This window comes from Siniperca chuatsi, linkage group LG14 (assembly GCF_020085105.1).
Source record: "Siniperca chuatsi isolate FFG_IHB_CAS linkage group LG14, ASM2008510v1, whole genome shotgun sequence".
NCBI classification, from domain to species: domain Eukaryota; kingdom Metazoa; phylum Chordata; class Actinopteri; order Centrarchiformes; family Sinipercidae; genus Siniperca; species Siniperca chuatsi.
In genome coordinates this window covers 6858437-6873158 of record NC_058055.1, presented here as the reverse complement: position 1 = coordinate 6873158, position 14722 = coordinate 6858437, and the positions used below count along the sequence as shown (strand labels likewise).

At 40.4% G+C, this 14722-nt stretch overlaps 1 protein-coding gene across 1 annotated transcript; it reads right to left on the bottom strand.

Moving 5' to 3' along the window:
* Window positions 1-3451: 3451 nt before the first annotated feature.
* Window positions 3452-13703, bottom strand: ca4a (carbonic anhydrase IV a). The gene is made up of 8 exons (XM_044223421.1): window positions 13031-13703; window positions 8987-9031; window positions 8148-8312; window positions 7907-8052; window positions 6427-6519; window positions 6276-6342; window positions 6024-6187; window positions 3452-5253 (listed from the first exon to the last, which is right to left on the bottom strand). Exons 1-8 carry the CDS (start codon window positions 13092-13094, stop codon window positions 5074-5076), a joined length of 924 nt encoding a protein of 307 aa, XP_044079356.1. The 5' UTR covers window positions 13095-13703; the 3' UTR covers window positions 3452-5073.
* Window positions 13704-14722: the final 1019 nt, after the last annotated feature.

The following is a 14722-nucleotide window of genomic DNA, read 5'->3' as shown; positions in this document are numbered from 1 at the left end:
TGTGCTATAAAACACTGTACGTGCTTTAAATAGCCTGGACACACTGTAATAAACTTGTGTTGCTGTAATGTTTCTTGTTTGTTTATACTTTGTTTTAAATGTTACTTTTGAACAGACTGTGAAAACAAATTTCCTCTATAGAGGACAATAAAGAATGAATCTGAATCTATTGTTGAGTATCTGTTTTTGTTTTACAAACTGTATTTTACTTGCTGTGTTATGCTGTGTAATATTGTGCATTTTTTATTAACTGTGAAGCACTTTGAAACTGCTGTTTTGAAAAGTGCTATATAAATATATATAAATAAAGCTTACTACTTACTTACTTTGACACATTAAAGTGAAAATTAATATGGTTATTGAGAATATACTGTATTAACACTGATGATCAGTACATGATTATCTGGTCAACCTTAAGCTTTACATCAATTTTCTCTTTTTACAAGACCCCTCACCCCCTGCACTGACCTGTGCCCCCAGAACAATGCAGCTAAATAACGTTGTTGTCAAAAATAGAACAACTTTGCCTCCAGCTCTTTATGAGCGCTGGTACTTAAGGTACCTTTGTTTCTGTTAGAAGTGGACTGTCTTTCACCCCAGCCTGAGCCTTCTTCCTGTTGATTGACGCCACCTCGGTCCAAGTCTGCACTCAGGTCACGATGGAGTGTCACTTTGACAAAAGTGCAATGATATCAGCTTCCTCGCAGTTAACTTTGTGCATATATTTTGATTTCTTTCCACGCAATCTCGTAGAGGACAGAAATTCAACAGTTTCTCCTGTTTATTTTACTGTGTTTGGCCTTGGGTGCAAATGTACTTTGATAGGGTTTGCTTGAGGTGAACTTATCTTATCTTTCCCATGGCTCTCAGACAATGCCAGCACTTATCTCATAGCTCTATGGGCAGCATGTAACCTTTTAAATAATCAAGGTTTACTGATGGAAAAGGAGGGTATATAAAACGTCTTTTCAATGCTGCACACCCTCAGACTAATAGGCACCCAGGATGGCCTTACACACACACAAAGACAGAAACTACATCTTATTTATATTGTGTAGTGCCATCTTATCATTATGTACACAATAAAAGCTATCCTGAAACCAGACACCACAAGAGAACTGGAGGAACTGGCTGTCCCCCATCACATAGACTGGAAGGGATAAAAAATGTGAACCTATCCTATAAAGTTTCTGACTTGACTTGAGAGGTGAGCCGCTTGTGTTAACAATTACTGCCTGAAATCCCCCTGACTGTACACCCTGAATTTTGTTTAATTGAGTTGAATTTTTTTTCTATTAGTGTTGCAGGGTTTTCTTCCATATCTGTGCATCCACCTCTGTTATCCCTTTATGAACTACTGTCTACAGTAGGCCAGACTAATCCAGATCACTTTCCCAAAGCTACTGCTCCTAAAAGGGATTACAGTGGTTAACCTATCGCTTTAGCTGACTCTCACAGACCGTCCTCAGAGCCAGGTCTGTCTGCTTTACTGACTCCATTTTCATTTGCCTGACACCGGGAGCAGTGAACCGCCTCGGCAGCAGCTGATCTCGTCGCCTCTTAGCTAGATGCCATGGTGCTCCTGGAACACCTCAGAGGACCTGAGCACTGATCAGGAGCCAAACAAGGCTCATAGATAAAGTCATCACAGCTCGCTATTGGACTGTTGTGTTGATTTTGATCACACTGACCTCTGACCTCCAGTGCAATTGAAACTCAAGTGTTGTTGAAAGGAAGAATGAAGCTTTTGAAAAAGCTATGTAAACCCAGTGATTTACACATTGTCTGACTCTCACATTGTTTGATCTCTGTGAGATCAAAAGGCTTTAAGCCACTTTGCATTCTTTCTCATCATTTATCACAGTGTTGGATGTAAACTGATGTCAGCTGCTGTATATAAATGACAGGATATTATCCCCACTGATGGGAAATGTATACTAAAGGCTGTAACAGTATCTGTGCTGTGATAAGTAGGCTCCTAAAAAGATATTAGCGGTTAATGGTCCCCTGTTGTGTTTGTGTCATTTTCTTTGAATGGAAGCCATTGTGCTAAACTTTGAAGGACAAAGCAACATTCTGCTCATAGCCTATCTCTTTAATTAGTTTAATTTAAGAGGAAATGAAAGTTTGGCCCTTTTCGATTGCTTCCTCCAGATTCTTATCTCAGTAAAAACAAGAGCAGCAGGGGCCGTTGTCACTGGCTAACTGCTGCTACATTACCTAACAAGAGAGGGGTTATTTTTTACTGCTGGCTAACGTTACATCATGCCCGCCACAGTTGGCAGACACCTCTGTGAGTTATTTCACTGACAGCACAATAACTAGGTTAGCAGGTGTATCAATTGGATTAGAGCAAAGTTGATTGGGCCACAAATATCTCTTAGTGACAGCTTGGTGTAGAGATGCACACATTGCAGCATTGATCAGCAGACTGCGTGGGATTTATTTCAAGCTTGTGATGCAGGAAGTAAGGACATCACATAGAGAGGCAGTAAAGGTGACACTGTTTGTTTTTCTCTACACCACATGGACAAAGACCGGCCCACTGACCTTTAACTGCAGCTGGCTATCTGATGGGCTGCTCTGTGTGTTTCAGGGAGGGTCACATTCAATATGAGGATGCCTCTGGTTTCTCCTAGGGAGAATGGCATCCTTTGTCCCAGGGACCCCAGGGACATGGGTCATTTGAGGGGAGATGTAGGAGTTAGTGAGGTTGTATGGGTGCTGTCTTGTTGACTAGAAGACCAAGGTACTCCTGCTAGATATTAAGCATCCACCCTTTGATCCCCTGTCCCTCCTGATGCTTAACTGAAGAAGCAGTAGAGGCCTGAGCAGGGGAATGAACGGGAGGCTTTCATTCGAGCTTTTGTCTGTACCCTCTCTCTTTCTCCATGCATGGCTCTGTGAGAGGCTGCTGTCTTCCTAAGCCTGTCCATCACAATAAGCCTTTTGATTCCTTAATGACGGGAGGGAAAAGTAAAAGGAGGGGGAAGGGTGACATAAAGTAACTTAAAAGGGGATGAAATTTGAAAAAGCACCTGCAATCTGTCTTGGGGGCCCGGTAAGAAAAAGAAAGGTGTGTATTGTCTCATAGATTTGAGTGTGTTTGTGTTACTCCTCTTGTACCCTTGATAGTGGTGTTTAAGCCTGATAGTGACAGTGATAGCGTGATAGTGTGTAGCCTCTATAACACGAAGAACAAGTCAATTAGAAAAGGATTAAGGGATTAAGATCCATGAGCGCTCTCAGACTCTCCTGACAGACTGAAGGGAAATCAGACAGGAAAGTGAGAAGCTTGTCTGAGACAACAGAGCCAACAGAGTGTATTCTAATATCAGTTTTCACAGTGCAGAGATGCAGGGGCAGGACTGACACTGAGGCTGCTGAATGCTGTTTTGATCACTGGTTCAAACAGCTTGAATTGTGCCTGTGCAAGCAGAAGAGACTGTCATTAAAAAGGCATGTAAGTAGTTTATTCTTTTGTTGGAACACATTCTCCATATTATTTATGACACTTTGCAAGCATTATGACCTGACAATCTCATACACTTGAACATCATAAGTAAACTCGATTGGTCACGAACAACTTGATGCTTCATAAATGGGATTGCATTCAGTACTATATAAACTTTGCACACATAAATAACAATAACTGTGCGTCTCATATCAATATACACATTCAGTACATAAATACATGTGTACAATGACACAGCATAGAAATATAACTTGATGCCTTATGAAACAATGGAAAATATACAGATTCCTTGCTCAATCATCACATTAAATCTTGCTGGAAAATTGCACAGATCTCTCACTAGAATACATAACGAGTCCTCCTGAATAAATGAGTGAGAACTCAGTGGGGTGTAATTCAGTCGATAACATTCAGTGCATCCGAGACCCTGTAATACAAACCATGAACACAGTCACACATGTTCTCAAGATAAGCTCACTGAACTTTACGGGTCAAAAGTGGGAAATGGAGTGACTGAGGTATGTGTATGAATTTGTCAAGCACGGTTTTTCGTGTGCACCTTCACTCCAGCAGCCATGCACATGTAGCTCATAATGAACATCTGGAACATCAAGACATGCAGATTCATGCAAGTGTTTGAGATGCATGAAAATAATGGCATTGAGAGAAGTGACATTTTAAATCCTGGTTGATTCTCAAAAGTGTTGCTGCCTCCTCACGCGGCAGACACTCCCTCTTCCCTCTGAAACCAAGCTGTCACTTGCTTTGTGACCCACTATTAGCATTAGCATCTCTGCATCTTCATCTTTGTCTCAGGTGTCAGTAGCCTCTGACTCTGGGAGGGGATAGACCGCAGCTCTGCTCTCAGAACAGCATGAAGTTGTTCCCGCCAAGAAAGGCAAGACTTCACACCCCTCCCCCCTTTCTCGAACCAACTGCTGACTGAGTGGCTTTGCAGGGTTCACCTGACGGCCGCGCCGTGTGATCATGGACTTGGAAAGAAAAAACAAACTGCTGATTCCTTTGACTGCTGGCTTTGAAATGGAGCTTGGTTTTTGTGACTCAGTTCTGCTGTTAATAGCTCCTTGCTGTTCACATGCCCCGCTCAGAACAACACATCACGTGCCAGGTCATGGGGCTGACATTGGCGACTCGCACTGACATTAGCAGAGACTAAATTTACCTGACATTGGACAAGGTGGATGAGGTCTAGTGTACGAGGATGTGATGTGTGTGTGTTGGTGTTTATAGGATGATGCTGTGAAAAATAAGGGCATGGCTAAGGGATCTGGTGTTGAGTTTAACTTCAGTTGTCACTTCAAGTGCGTGGTAACCACATTCATGATGCTGAAACCAGCTGAATTTGCATGCATGAATGCTGATCGAACCCTTATAACACCTTTCGTAAGGCATAGTCCTCGAACGCCTTCGTCATTTGTGTTGTAAGGGAGAAATACCAGGTGAGTCATGCCTGCACTACGATGTGGTCGATCATCTTAGCAACCATGCAATGAAGATGTTATAAACTAGGGTTCAGCTGAGGAGTGATACAGAACTTGTGTTCATGGATGTCGCACTGCAGCATGGGATGCCTCGCTCTAGTTGAGTCGGGACAGTCCCAAGGCAGTGGCGATGGCGGCCACGAGAAGGGCTGAGTTGGCCAGGACCAATGCGCCTCCCGACCGGAACACCTTCCGACCGTTCAGGGGCTGGACCGGCCTGAAGGTCCCTACCATCGGCTTTCCATCGTGGAACTTGAGCTCAGAGAACACCCGCAGCTGGAGGAACAGAAGATAAACACAAATGTTAGGCCCCAGTTTTTGGAAAGAGATCATCAAGGTGTTATTGACTGAGTGTGTGAACACAGTGTTTTTGTCTAAACTTGTACAGGGGATGAACCTAACGAAGTACATTTACTCATGTACTGTACTTGAGTACAGTACTGAAGTACTTATACCTTGCTATTTCTATTTTGTGCTACTTTATACTTTTTACTCCACTACATTTATCTCACATCTGTAAATTACTTAATACAGATTAAGAATTTATGTTAAAAAAAACATATGATATCTTATAAAATACAATGCATTGTTAAAGATTAAACCAGTGGTTTACTTTCTGGTTTGTGACCTTACAAAAAAGCAGTGTCAATTTGGGGACCCCTGTCACATTTCAGATCATTTCAGTCTTTGAGTTGTTAGCAGCTCCAGCGAAGAGACATTTCCCCTTTAAATCCTCCAATGGTTTCATTTAATTTACTGTTATAAATAATCTGATATTTCACAAAAAAACTAACAAAAGTTACAGAACAGTACAAAAAATTAATACAAACTTGTGTAGCAGAACTTAGTTTTTTCTTCTTCAATAATCAAAATTCAACTCAAGTATTTATTAGATTGTTGTGTCGGTACTTTTGCTTAAGTACAGGATCTAAATACTTTTCCCACCACTGATCAGGAAAACGTTTTTAATGGCTGTGGTTTTAATGGAAAATCAGAAACTGTACCTTGTAACCAAAAGACAGAAGAGGTAGTTTTAAAATCCTAACCTGATCCATGCTCAGAGGGATGGGTTTCTCAAACAAAGTCCAAATCACAGCCTCAGTGCACCCTGGGGTGGTCAGAGAGCCCTTATAGCGGTAATAGGTGGTCAGATTCTGCTCAGATGGGATTAGTTGTGCCAGGGAGATGGGAAGCAGAGATGTATTGCCATCTGAAAACAGAAAAGCCACAGATGAAACATTAGCAACACTGCCGTGCAGTCACATTTTTAGTTGGTAATACTTAACTTCAATACTTACTTGTAGCTTTGATGCTTTGCAGAGCGCTGATGATGGGGTCATATTTTCGGTTTGCACTATTGGACCTCTGAAAATGGAAATATACATATTTCAACACTGTTTCATTTCAACTTGAGGTCTGTTCTGTGATAGCAGGATTCAAAATGGTTACCTCGTAGAAAAACCCAAGGACTGCAACTCCCTCTGGGTCTGACAGTGCTGTTGTCAGATCAGTGTAATGGTGCTTCATGTGAACAATGTGCAGCTGTAGAGAAAATATAACTAATGTTACCACTTGTTCACAGTCATTTTTTACAGTGTGTGTAGAATCTTACTGTAAATGGGACCGAACAAAAATGTCACGATTTTATCAGTTTACGGCTGTTGCAACGTTTGTATAGCAGATTTCATGCTCTAACAGTAGAAGCAGATACCCACAATATCGGCTCAAGTTAATCAGCTCTCCATCAAAAACGTGTCTTAAAGGACTTGATTGATAAAAAAAGCTTTCCTAACCAATATAACAATCACGAATTAATCATCAAATGAATTGTTGTAACCATAAAAAAGTGAAATTCAAAGGCCCAATGAGTATTTTGGGCCATTTAAAGGAAAAGTCTGGTGATGTTATATATTTTTTTGTCAACAAATTCCATGAAAAGACCAAAAGCAACAGTGAATTGATTCTACTAACATGTCTGTGTATCCAAAGTCTGATTCACATTCTCATTCCTCTGTGCCATAGAGCTCAATCGTTTCAAAAAACAATGAGCCACATCATCACACTGGGTGACATGTTCCTTCATTATGATGAACACAGACAGTCTGGTTTATACCCATATATGTCATGCTGCTGTAAATACTCACTAGCACGCCTAATCCATGCCAGAAAATAGTTCCCAACAAATGCACTATTTACTCCTGTTTGAGTAATGTTTGCTAAAACTACAGTGTTTTAGGAAATGATTGTACCTTTAAAAAAAAATTTAACTATATATTTTGCGACCTGTTTTTAAAGATTCATGCCTTCAGTAGGAATGAATGGGCTTGAGGCTGAGTGCTACAGACAGAGTTGGGAAGGAGGGAAGTGCTGACAGGACTAACACACTGTTAGTCTTGGTCTTAATGGGATTTGTCGACAGTAGGAAAAAAAATTGAATATCGCCAGCCTTACCCTTTAAATTTACAGTATATTCACATGCATATTTGAAAATGTTCATATATAGAGAAAATCAGCATTTTTATGATCATAATTCAAATTACTGGTCTGTTTTACTTCTCTGTTTCAAGCTGTTATTTGTGAGCAAACCTTTAACAGCTTCAGTCAATAATTTAACTAAAGGAGGATTCAAATGTTTTAATTTGGATTAGAGGTTGTGGTTTTTAGGTGCCACACTTCTTCCCTGTAGTAGATAAAAAATATACTCAATGAACAGCAAGTGGGGTACAACATGATTTCTGATTTTAAGTTTTGACATCATATATGCCTGTTTAATTTCTTTAATGGGAATGACATGGATATCTATCCAGCTGCCTTCATGCGATCCAGATCAACACATCAGTTAGTCTTCATCCACTGTCACTCTCTCACAGGAACAGCTGACCATGTTAGAGACAGGCTGTGTGTGTTTTGTATAGTAAGGTTAAGGTACCTCCATGGGATACTGCTCCCCATCGATGGTGTGTTCGGAGCCGGGCCCTCCGTTGTTGCCCCAGTGCAGGTGGAACTGCACAGCCTTGTAGCTGGTCGGCAGGCCTCCACCTGAGATGATGCTCAGGTGAGGAACTCCAACCTGAACTGGAGTGGACACACACATAAAGAGCACAAAGAGTTCAAACAAACAGCTTCAAAGCACTGATGGCTATTTGATGCTTAATGGAAAATATGCTCACCCGAGTGGCCATTGTTCTTGATGGTGCCTTTAAAGAGCTGCTGGTAGTTGTCGAACTGGAAAACAGTCAGTCGCTCGTCTTTCAAAGTCTTTCTGGTGACAATGTTGATTGGTGACTGGGATTTTCCTGCACAGTTGCTGTTGGCGTGGTTCCACTTGTCTGGCGCTAACGCAAGAAAAACGCCTAAGTTAAACAAGTTGGACTGATCGCTTTCTGTTCAATGGTTTTTTTGGATAAATTTTAGTTTGGTTTCAGAGCGGGTCATAGCACTGAGACATCACTTCTCAGGGTTCGTAATGATCTTCTTTTAGCAGCTAACAGTGTTCTATTGCTTTTAGATCTTACTGCTGCTTTTGATATAGATGACCAATTGATTTAAATTGACATCTTAAGCAATGGGTAGGCATGTTGGGTAAAGTTTTAGATTATTTTTTAGTCCTGTCTCTCTGACAGGACATCTTGTGTGTCCTCCATCACCCAATTCATGCGTGGAGTACCACAGAGATCAGTTCTCGGCCCTTTACTAATCTCCATCTACATGTTACCTTGCCCGGGCCTTTGCAATCAGGGCCCCTCAACTCTGGAATGACCTGCAATCAGGCTAGCGAGCTCTTTATCGTCATTTATATCTGTCCTAAAAACACATTATTTTAGAATAGCATTTGCTCAAATTGTTTTCTGTTTTTTAATGCATTTGTTCTTTTTAATTTCATTTGTTGAATTGCTCTTTATTTTCATTTTAATTGTTTGTATTTTATTGCACTTTACATATGTTAGTTTTATGTTTTTGAGAAGCACTTTGTAACTTTTTTACACTTTTTGTATTTAATTAAGCTTACCATTGCATTGATGATCACAGGTGAACTGGGACTGATAGCACCAATCTGAAACACAGAAAATGAATTTAAGTCAAGACAAGAAACTCGCAAACCTCTATCTTGAAATTTGATGCCAACAGCAAACAATGTAAAGAACATGAACACACACACTTGATGCCAATGACAGTATCAGACAGCTCCCTGGCTGCATTATTAACCTCTGGGTGACACCAACAAGCCTCAGCCTATTGTGAGAGCAGAATGGGATGTTTCTTCTTAACATATACACTAACAACTGTCCAGCTAGATTTTATGTGTATTTACAAAAATGTCCTTTTATTAATAGTTTTTTTTTCTTACTGCAAACAGGGAATTGTTCTCCTATTGGTTTAAGTCAGCTGTTATTCCCGGCCATACAAAACCCCCTGATACACAGGAATTGTCTTCCTATTCACAAAAAAAGCTGGTGTTTGTGCTTTATCTTTCCGTACTCTCAGAATAAACACAGAGCCAATCTTTTGCATCAGTGAGGTCCCATTCTCACATGTTTGTCTGAGGGTTTATTAATATTTCACAACTGGTTAGCATGTTTCCACCCCATGCTCGGAGACAAATATCTGTAGCTATCTCTCAAATCAAATATTTATGAAAAACACACATGCCATTGAAAAAACTACGGGGAGGGTCTCCCACTCTGCTGTTACACTGGTATGAGGACTTCTCCCGGTGTTTGTGAAGGAAGTTAGTGCTTGGTTTGTTTGCCATGTTGGTAAGCCTTTTCCTCCTGCTCCTGCATGATAATAGGTACTGAAAATAAATGAAGCAGGGAGGCAAACATTTGGGGGTGGGGGTTCAGATTGTATTTACACTTGCCATCATTCACTATACTGGTCCCAGTAAATAAAGAGATGCTCATTATTTGATTTATTTTTTAATAGTTTTATTCTTGAGTGGAGTGTGAACACTGCAGAAGAAAAAATCTTACAACTCAGAAATGTCTAATTACTCTGTGACTACTGGGTACTGAGGGTAGTAAAAAATTATGATTAATTTCTACTGTTGACTCACTTTTACCTGCTACATGGTCTGACAGCATGGGTGGTAGCTGGTCATGGACCTACAGATACAGATGTAACTCGAGTTTCGTGCTTTCTCGTTTCTCTCCTCTCTCCTTCTGTCACTTTCAGCAGGTATTTCTACCTCCGGAGCTGCAGAGTCTGGATCTGTGATTGTGGGCCACCTGCTGCCCTTGTGTTCCTGTTCAACCACTACTCCAATTATTATTATTATTATTATTATTATCTTCATCATCATCATACCACTACTATTACTTTTACCATTATTTTAAATCTCTGTGTGGAATTTGCATTGTGCTACTGTATGCTCCCTCTCTCCCTCAACCCAACCTGCTCGAGGTTTCTGCCTCTTAAAAGGAGGTTTTTCTGATCTGATCACTGTGATAATAAAGCTTGTCATCAGCCGTGGCCTTGATAGAAGATGCTTTTTAAATTTTCATAGAAAATGACAGTGGCTGCCTAAAAAAATGGCTCCCATAAAAAGTTAAAATTCAGCCAAATAATGTTATGTCATGTTTTGTTTGTAAGCAGTGATGGAAAGTAACTAAGTACATTTACTCAAGTACTGTACTTAAGTACAATTTTGAGGTACTTGTACCATTTGTACTTCAACTTCACTACTTTTCAGATGCTAATTACTTATTGAAGATTTTTCATACAAAACATATGATGAAGTTATAGAATATGATGTACTGTTGTAGATTCAGCTAACTTACAGTATTACAAAGTAGTTAAAGTTAGTTCCACCTCCATCAACAGTATAAACAGAATTAACAATCTGCTAATATATAATAGTATAACACTACCAGGAGCAATTACTCTGCAATGAGTACTTTTACTCTTGATACTTACAGTACATTTGGCTAATAATACTTACTTTTTAAAATACCACTTTTACCGAAGGAGTAAAAATAATTTGATATTATACAAGTAGAGTAAAAATACTCCTTTATTTTTTACAGCGTGGTATTGCTAGTTTTACTTAAGTAACGAATCTGAATACTTTCTCCATCACTGTCTGTAAGTAGAAACATTTGTTTTCATGGATCATAGTCACTGGTTTTGATTTCAGCCAATCAGATTTCTGTCCGCACAATTCTTGACCAATCGGCGCTTGGCTTTGATCTTTTGTGCGGCGCAGAGCAAACGAACAATATGAATGGGTTTCAATGGAGCTGAGAGCTCTGCCAAGAGAGCAAAGTGACGAAACGGTCAAGAAGAAAACAAAAGGTCGCGAAAGGAAAACAAATAGGCCACGTCTGCCTGCACGTCGACCAGAGTGAAAACGTAATGTGAATACACGCTGACGCGGAGACGGATCTTTTCATGCCATTGTGTTGCGTGCGCCATGTAGAGCCAGACATAAACTGTGCGCTGTAGATGCTGCGGTTCACACAAAAACACGGTTCAAAAGAAAAGGACAGATTGAGACTATGCCATGCTAGGCCAATCCTGGTACCCCCTCATGTGCCAAAACGGATCTCCAACTTCGAGAGGGTGCGTGGAGAGGCATTCAGGGTCCCCAACAAAATCATTATTTGTTGGCTAATACATTCACTACAGTTTAGAAAAGACAGAATTTGACTGTCCTTATCAGGTTTCCTTTTTTCACCACGAACACACAGCACATCTTTCTCTCATCCAGACGCCTTGGGCAGAACCTGTATCCACCGGGGCTCTGTGCATCTAGCTGCGGGTCCTTGGCATGAAACATACCGACAGTTATTCAGACAGCCCGCTGCTTATTTCGGAGCTGCTCCACTCAGGGTGCTTGTGACCAAGCGCACGGCGCTCCTCCTCGACACTTAATGAACGAGCGCGCCGCACGAGCGGACTTCTGAGTATCCCCAAATGAATTATACAAAGCCTAATTTACTCACATTTTAAAGACAGATAGAAGAGATGTATTTGGAATTCATAAGGAAAACACGTCAGGGGAGCGTTTGTTAACAAATGATTAATAACTGATCGCACTGACCAAAAAGCCTATTCATTTCAGTCACCAGTCAGTCATGATAATTTACTGTCCTGAAGCCAAACCTCGGGGCTTTTCCTGTGATATGAACGCCTCAGAATCAGCCGCTCTGGATGTGGAGACATTGGTGGTGCGCAGCTCGACGCGTCTCTCTGCGGCAACAAGGACGCAAACGTCTGTCATTGGTTCAGTGTGGATCTGAGCAGGTGCACGAGAGAGAAAGAGAGAGCGAGGGAGAGAAAGAGGGGTGTGCGAACCACAGAGGCACTGAGGGAATCTCAGCGCGGTCCGATCTGCTTGCTTTTGTCTGTGGCTCAGCTGACACAGGCTTTCTGTATCATATCACGCTCTTGAACAGGGAGCTCAATGGTGAAAATGCAAGTAGTAGATGAGCATGTTGGGCACATGGAGGAATGACCGGTGCCACGATGGACAGGGCAGGTGTGCGGAGAGAGCGTCATGCAGGCGGTTTTGGTGCGGGGGAGCCTCTGGGGCGCTGGGGCTCTTTGGTGACACCGTTTTTTTTTCTCTGCAGAACATCATTCTCTATTTTTGGATTTCTATCTTTTTAGATTCTTGGCATTCCGCAATAGACTATATCAACTTTCTAATTGAATGAAGTGACTGGCACGGTTGGAAAAAAACTGGTAAAAAGCAACCTCACCCTGCTGGTCTTATTGAGAAGCTTTCTGTTCTGATGTATTCATTCACTTCACATTTATTGTTTAGTGTTACTAAAAATGAAATAGCCTACATTCATTCAGATATTAATAATCAATTGCATGCTTAGATGTAAAATTACCTCACAGATTTTGATCAGAAATATATTTTAAAAGACAGGATGAAATCCTGCAGAAAACACAAGCATTTCCTTTCCTTGTAATATTAGAGGATAAATATCTCATTATTCAGTCAATTATCCCATTTCCATTTCCGTATATTTAGGAGCTGGAAAGTAAATACAAGCACCAGTTGTTTTACACATTTTCCAGCCATGAATGAAAGCAGACTCACCTCCTGCTCCTGTGCAGGTGGTCCAGAAGGATGCCAGGAGAACGGGCAGGATCAGCTGCTGCATTTTGGAGCGTCTCTGATTCTACCGGGGGAAGGCAACACAATGGCTTGTTTTTTCCAATGTGATCGCATTCTTGCAGGGGGTCTCATACTTATCTATCACCATACCCCGACAGGAAAGAAAGAGTGGCCCCTCCCCTTTCGGGCATCGCCTCTAATCAAGCTCTCCACTGATAAGAGCTCCAATGAGGCGGCCTATCAATAGGCTCCTGGTGTGCAGGAGCCAAATCTAATGCAATCACTACTGCCATGGTGTGGTTAGGAACACTTCCTGGTGATTTGAGAAGTAATTGTGACACCGCGGGAAATCAGATGGAGTTAATCATCAATGCAGGTCGCTCATTGCTCCACAGGTAACTCAAGGTGGCCCTCAGAGGAGAAACTGCGGAGAAAGAGAATTATGGGAGGGGAACATCGTTATTAGTCGACTGAACCCCGTCACCTCTTATTTCCCCTTGTCCCATTACATTTAAGGTTAGAAAAAGCATTGTATTTCACTCTGTCAGTACCGTACATTATGCATTCTGTATCAGCTTGTTCCAGAGCTTTATTGATGCTACATGATGTTTAAACTAAGTAAAATATTCAAACCCACTACTCCATGTTTTTTTATGTCTGTAATGTGATCAAATCAGAAATACTTTATTGATCCCAGAGGGGAAACTCTTTCGTGGCAGTGAGTTTCCCCTCGAGTTTCTCCTCGGGGATCAATAAAGTATTTCTGATCTGATTCTGAAATGTAAGTATTCTAGATGTCTTGGGCATCATTTTGTCAGTGGTGGAAGAAGTATTATTATATATTATTATATAATATTATAAGTATTATTATATAGTATAATTAATATTATATTATATTCGTATTATTAATATAATTTACTTAAGTTAAAGTAGCACACAATAAAAATACTCTGTTACAATTAAAAGTCCTGCATTCAAATCTTAACTTGGAAATATAGAAGTATTAGCAACAAAATGTACTTACAGATTAAAAAATAAAAGTAGTCTACTCATTATGCAGAATGGCCCCTGTCAGTGTTTTATTTTTTTATTTGATTGTATCATTAATATTATTGATGTATTAATATGTAATGTTGTAGTTGGCGAAGGTCGGGATGATTATAACTAATCTATAATAATGCATAATTTTATAAAATGATCATATGTTTTGATCTGAAAAGTAACTAGTAACTAAATGCAGTGTAGTAAAAGTATAAAGTAGCATAAAATAGAAATACTCACAAGTACCTCAAAATTGTACTTAGGTACAGTACTTGAGTAAATGTACTTAGTTACTTTTCACCGCTGTATTTTCCCGACATTCAGACTGACATATTTGGTATCTTATAAGAAATTTTGGAATCTACACTAGATTTCAAAATAAAGTTCTGTGCTTTTGATTGTAATGACTGACCTACTGGCAGGTCTCTCTCTCTCTCTCTCTCTCTCTCTCTCTCTCTCTCACACACACACACACACACACACATCTTCAACTTGAGAGCCTCACATCTAAATGAGGATATAAAGTGAAATTTTTTAAAAAGGTTTATTTTCCAGCCTAGTTCACCTTGTCAAGAAAAACTGTCCAGTCAGTGCAAAGCTTTGCAAAAACCCTCAACATCTCTCTTCAACTTT

Coding starts and splice junctions, on each gene's coding strand:
- ca4a (XM_044223421.1), bottom strand. CDS start 13,094: ATGCAGCAGCTGATCCTGCCCGTTCTCCTGGCATCCTTCTGGACCACC. Junction 6,343..6,426: donor TCCTTGGGTTTTTCTACGAG/GTAACCATTTTG, acceptor TTCCATTTTCAG/AGGTCCAATAGTGCAAACCG. Junction 5,254..6,023: donor TCCCTCTGAGCATGGATCAG/GTTAGGATTTTA, acceptor CTGTTCCTCCAG/CTGCGGGTGTTCTCTGAGCT.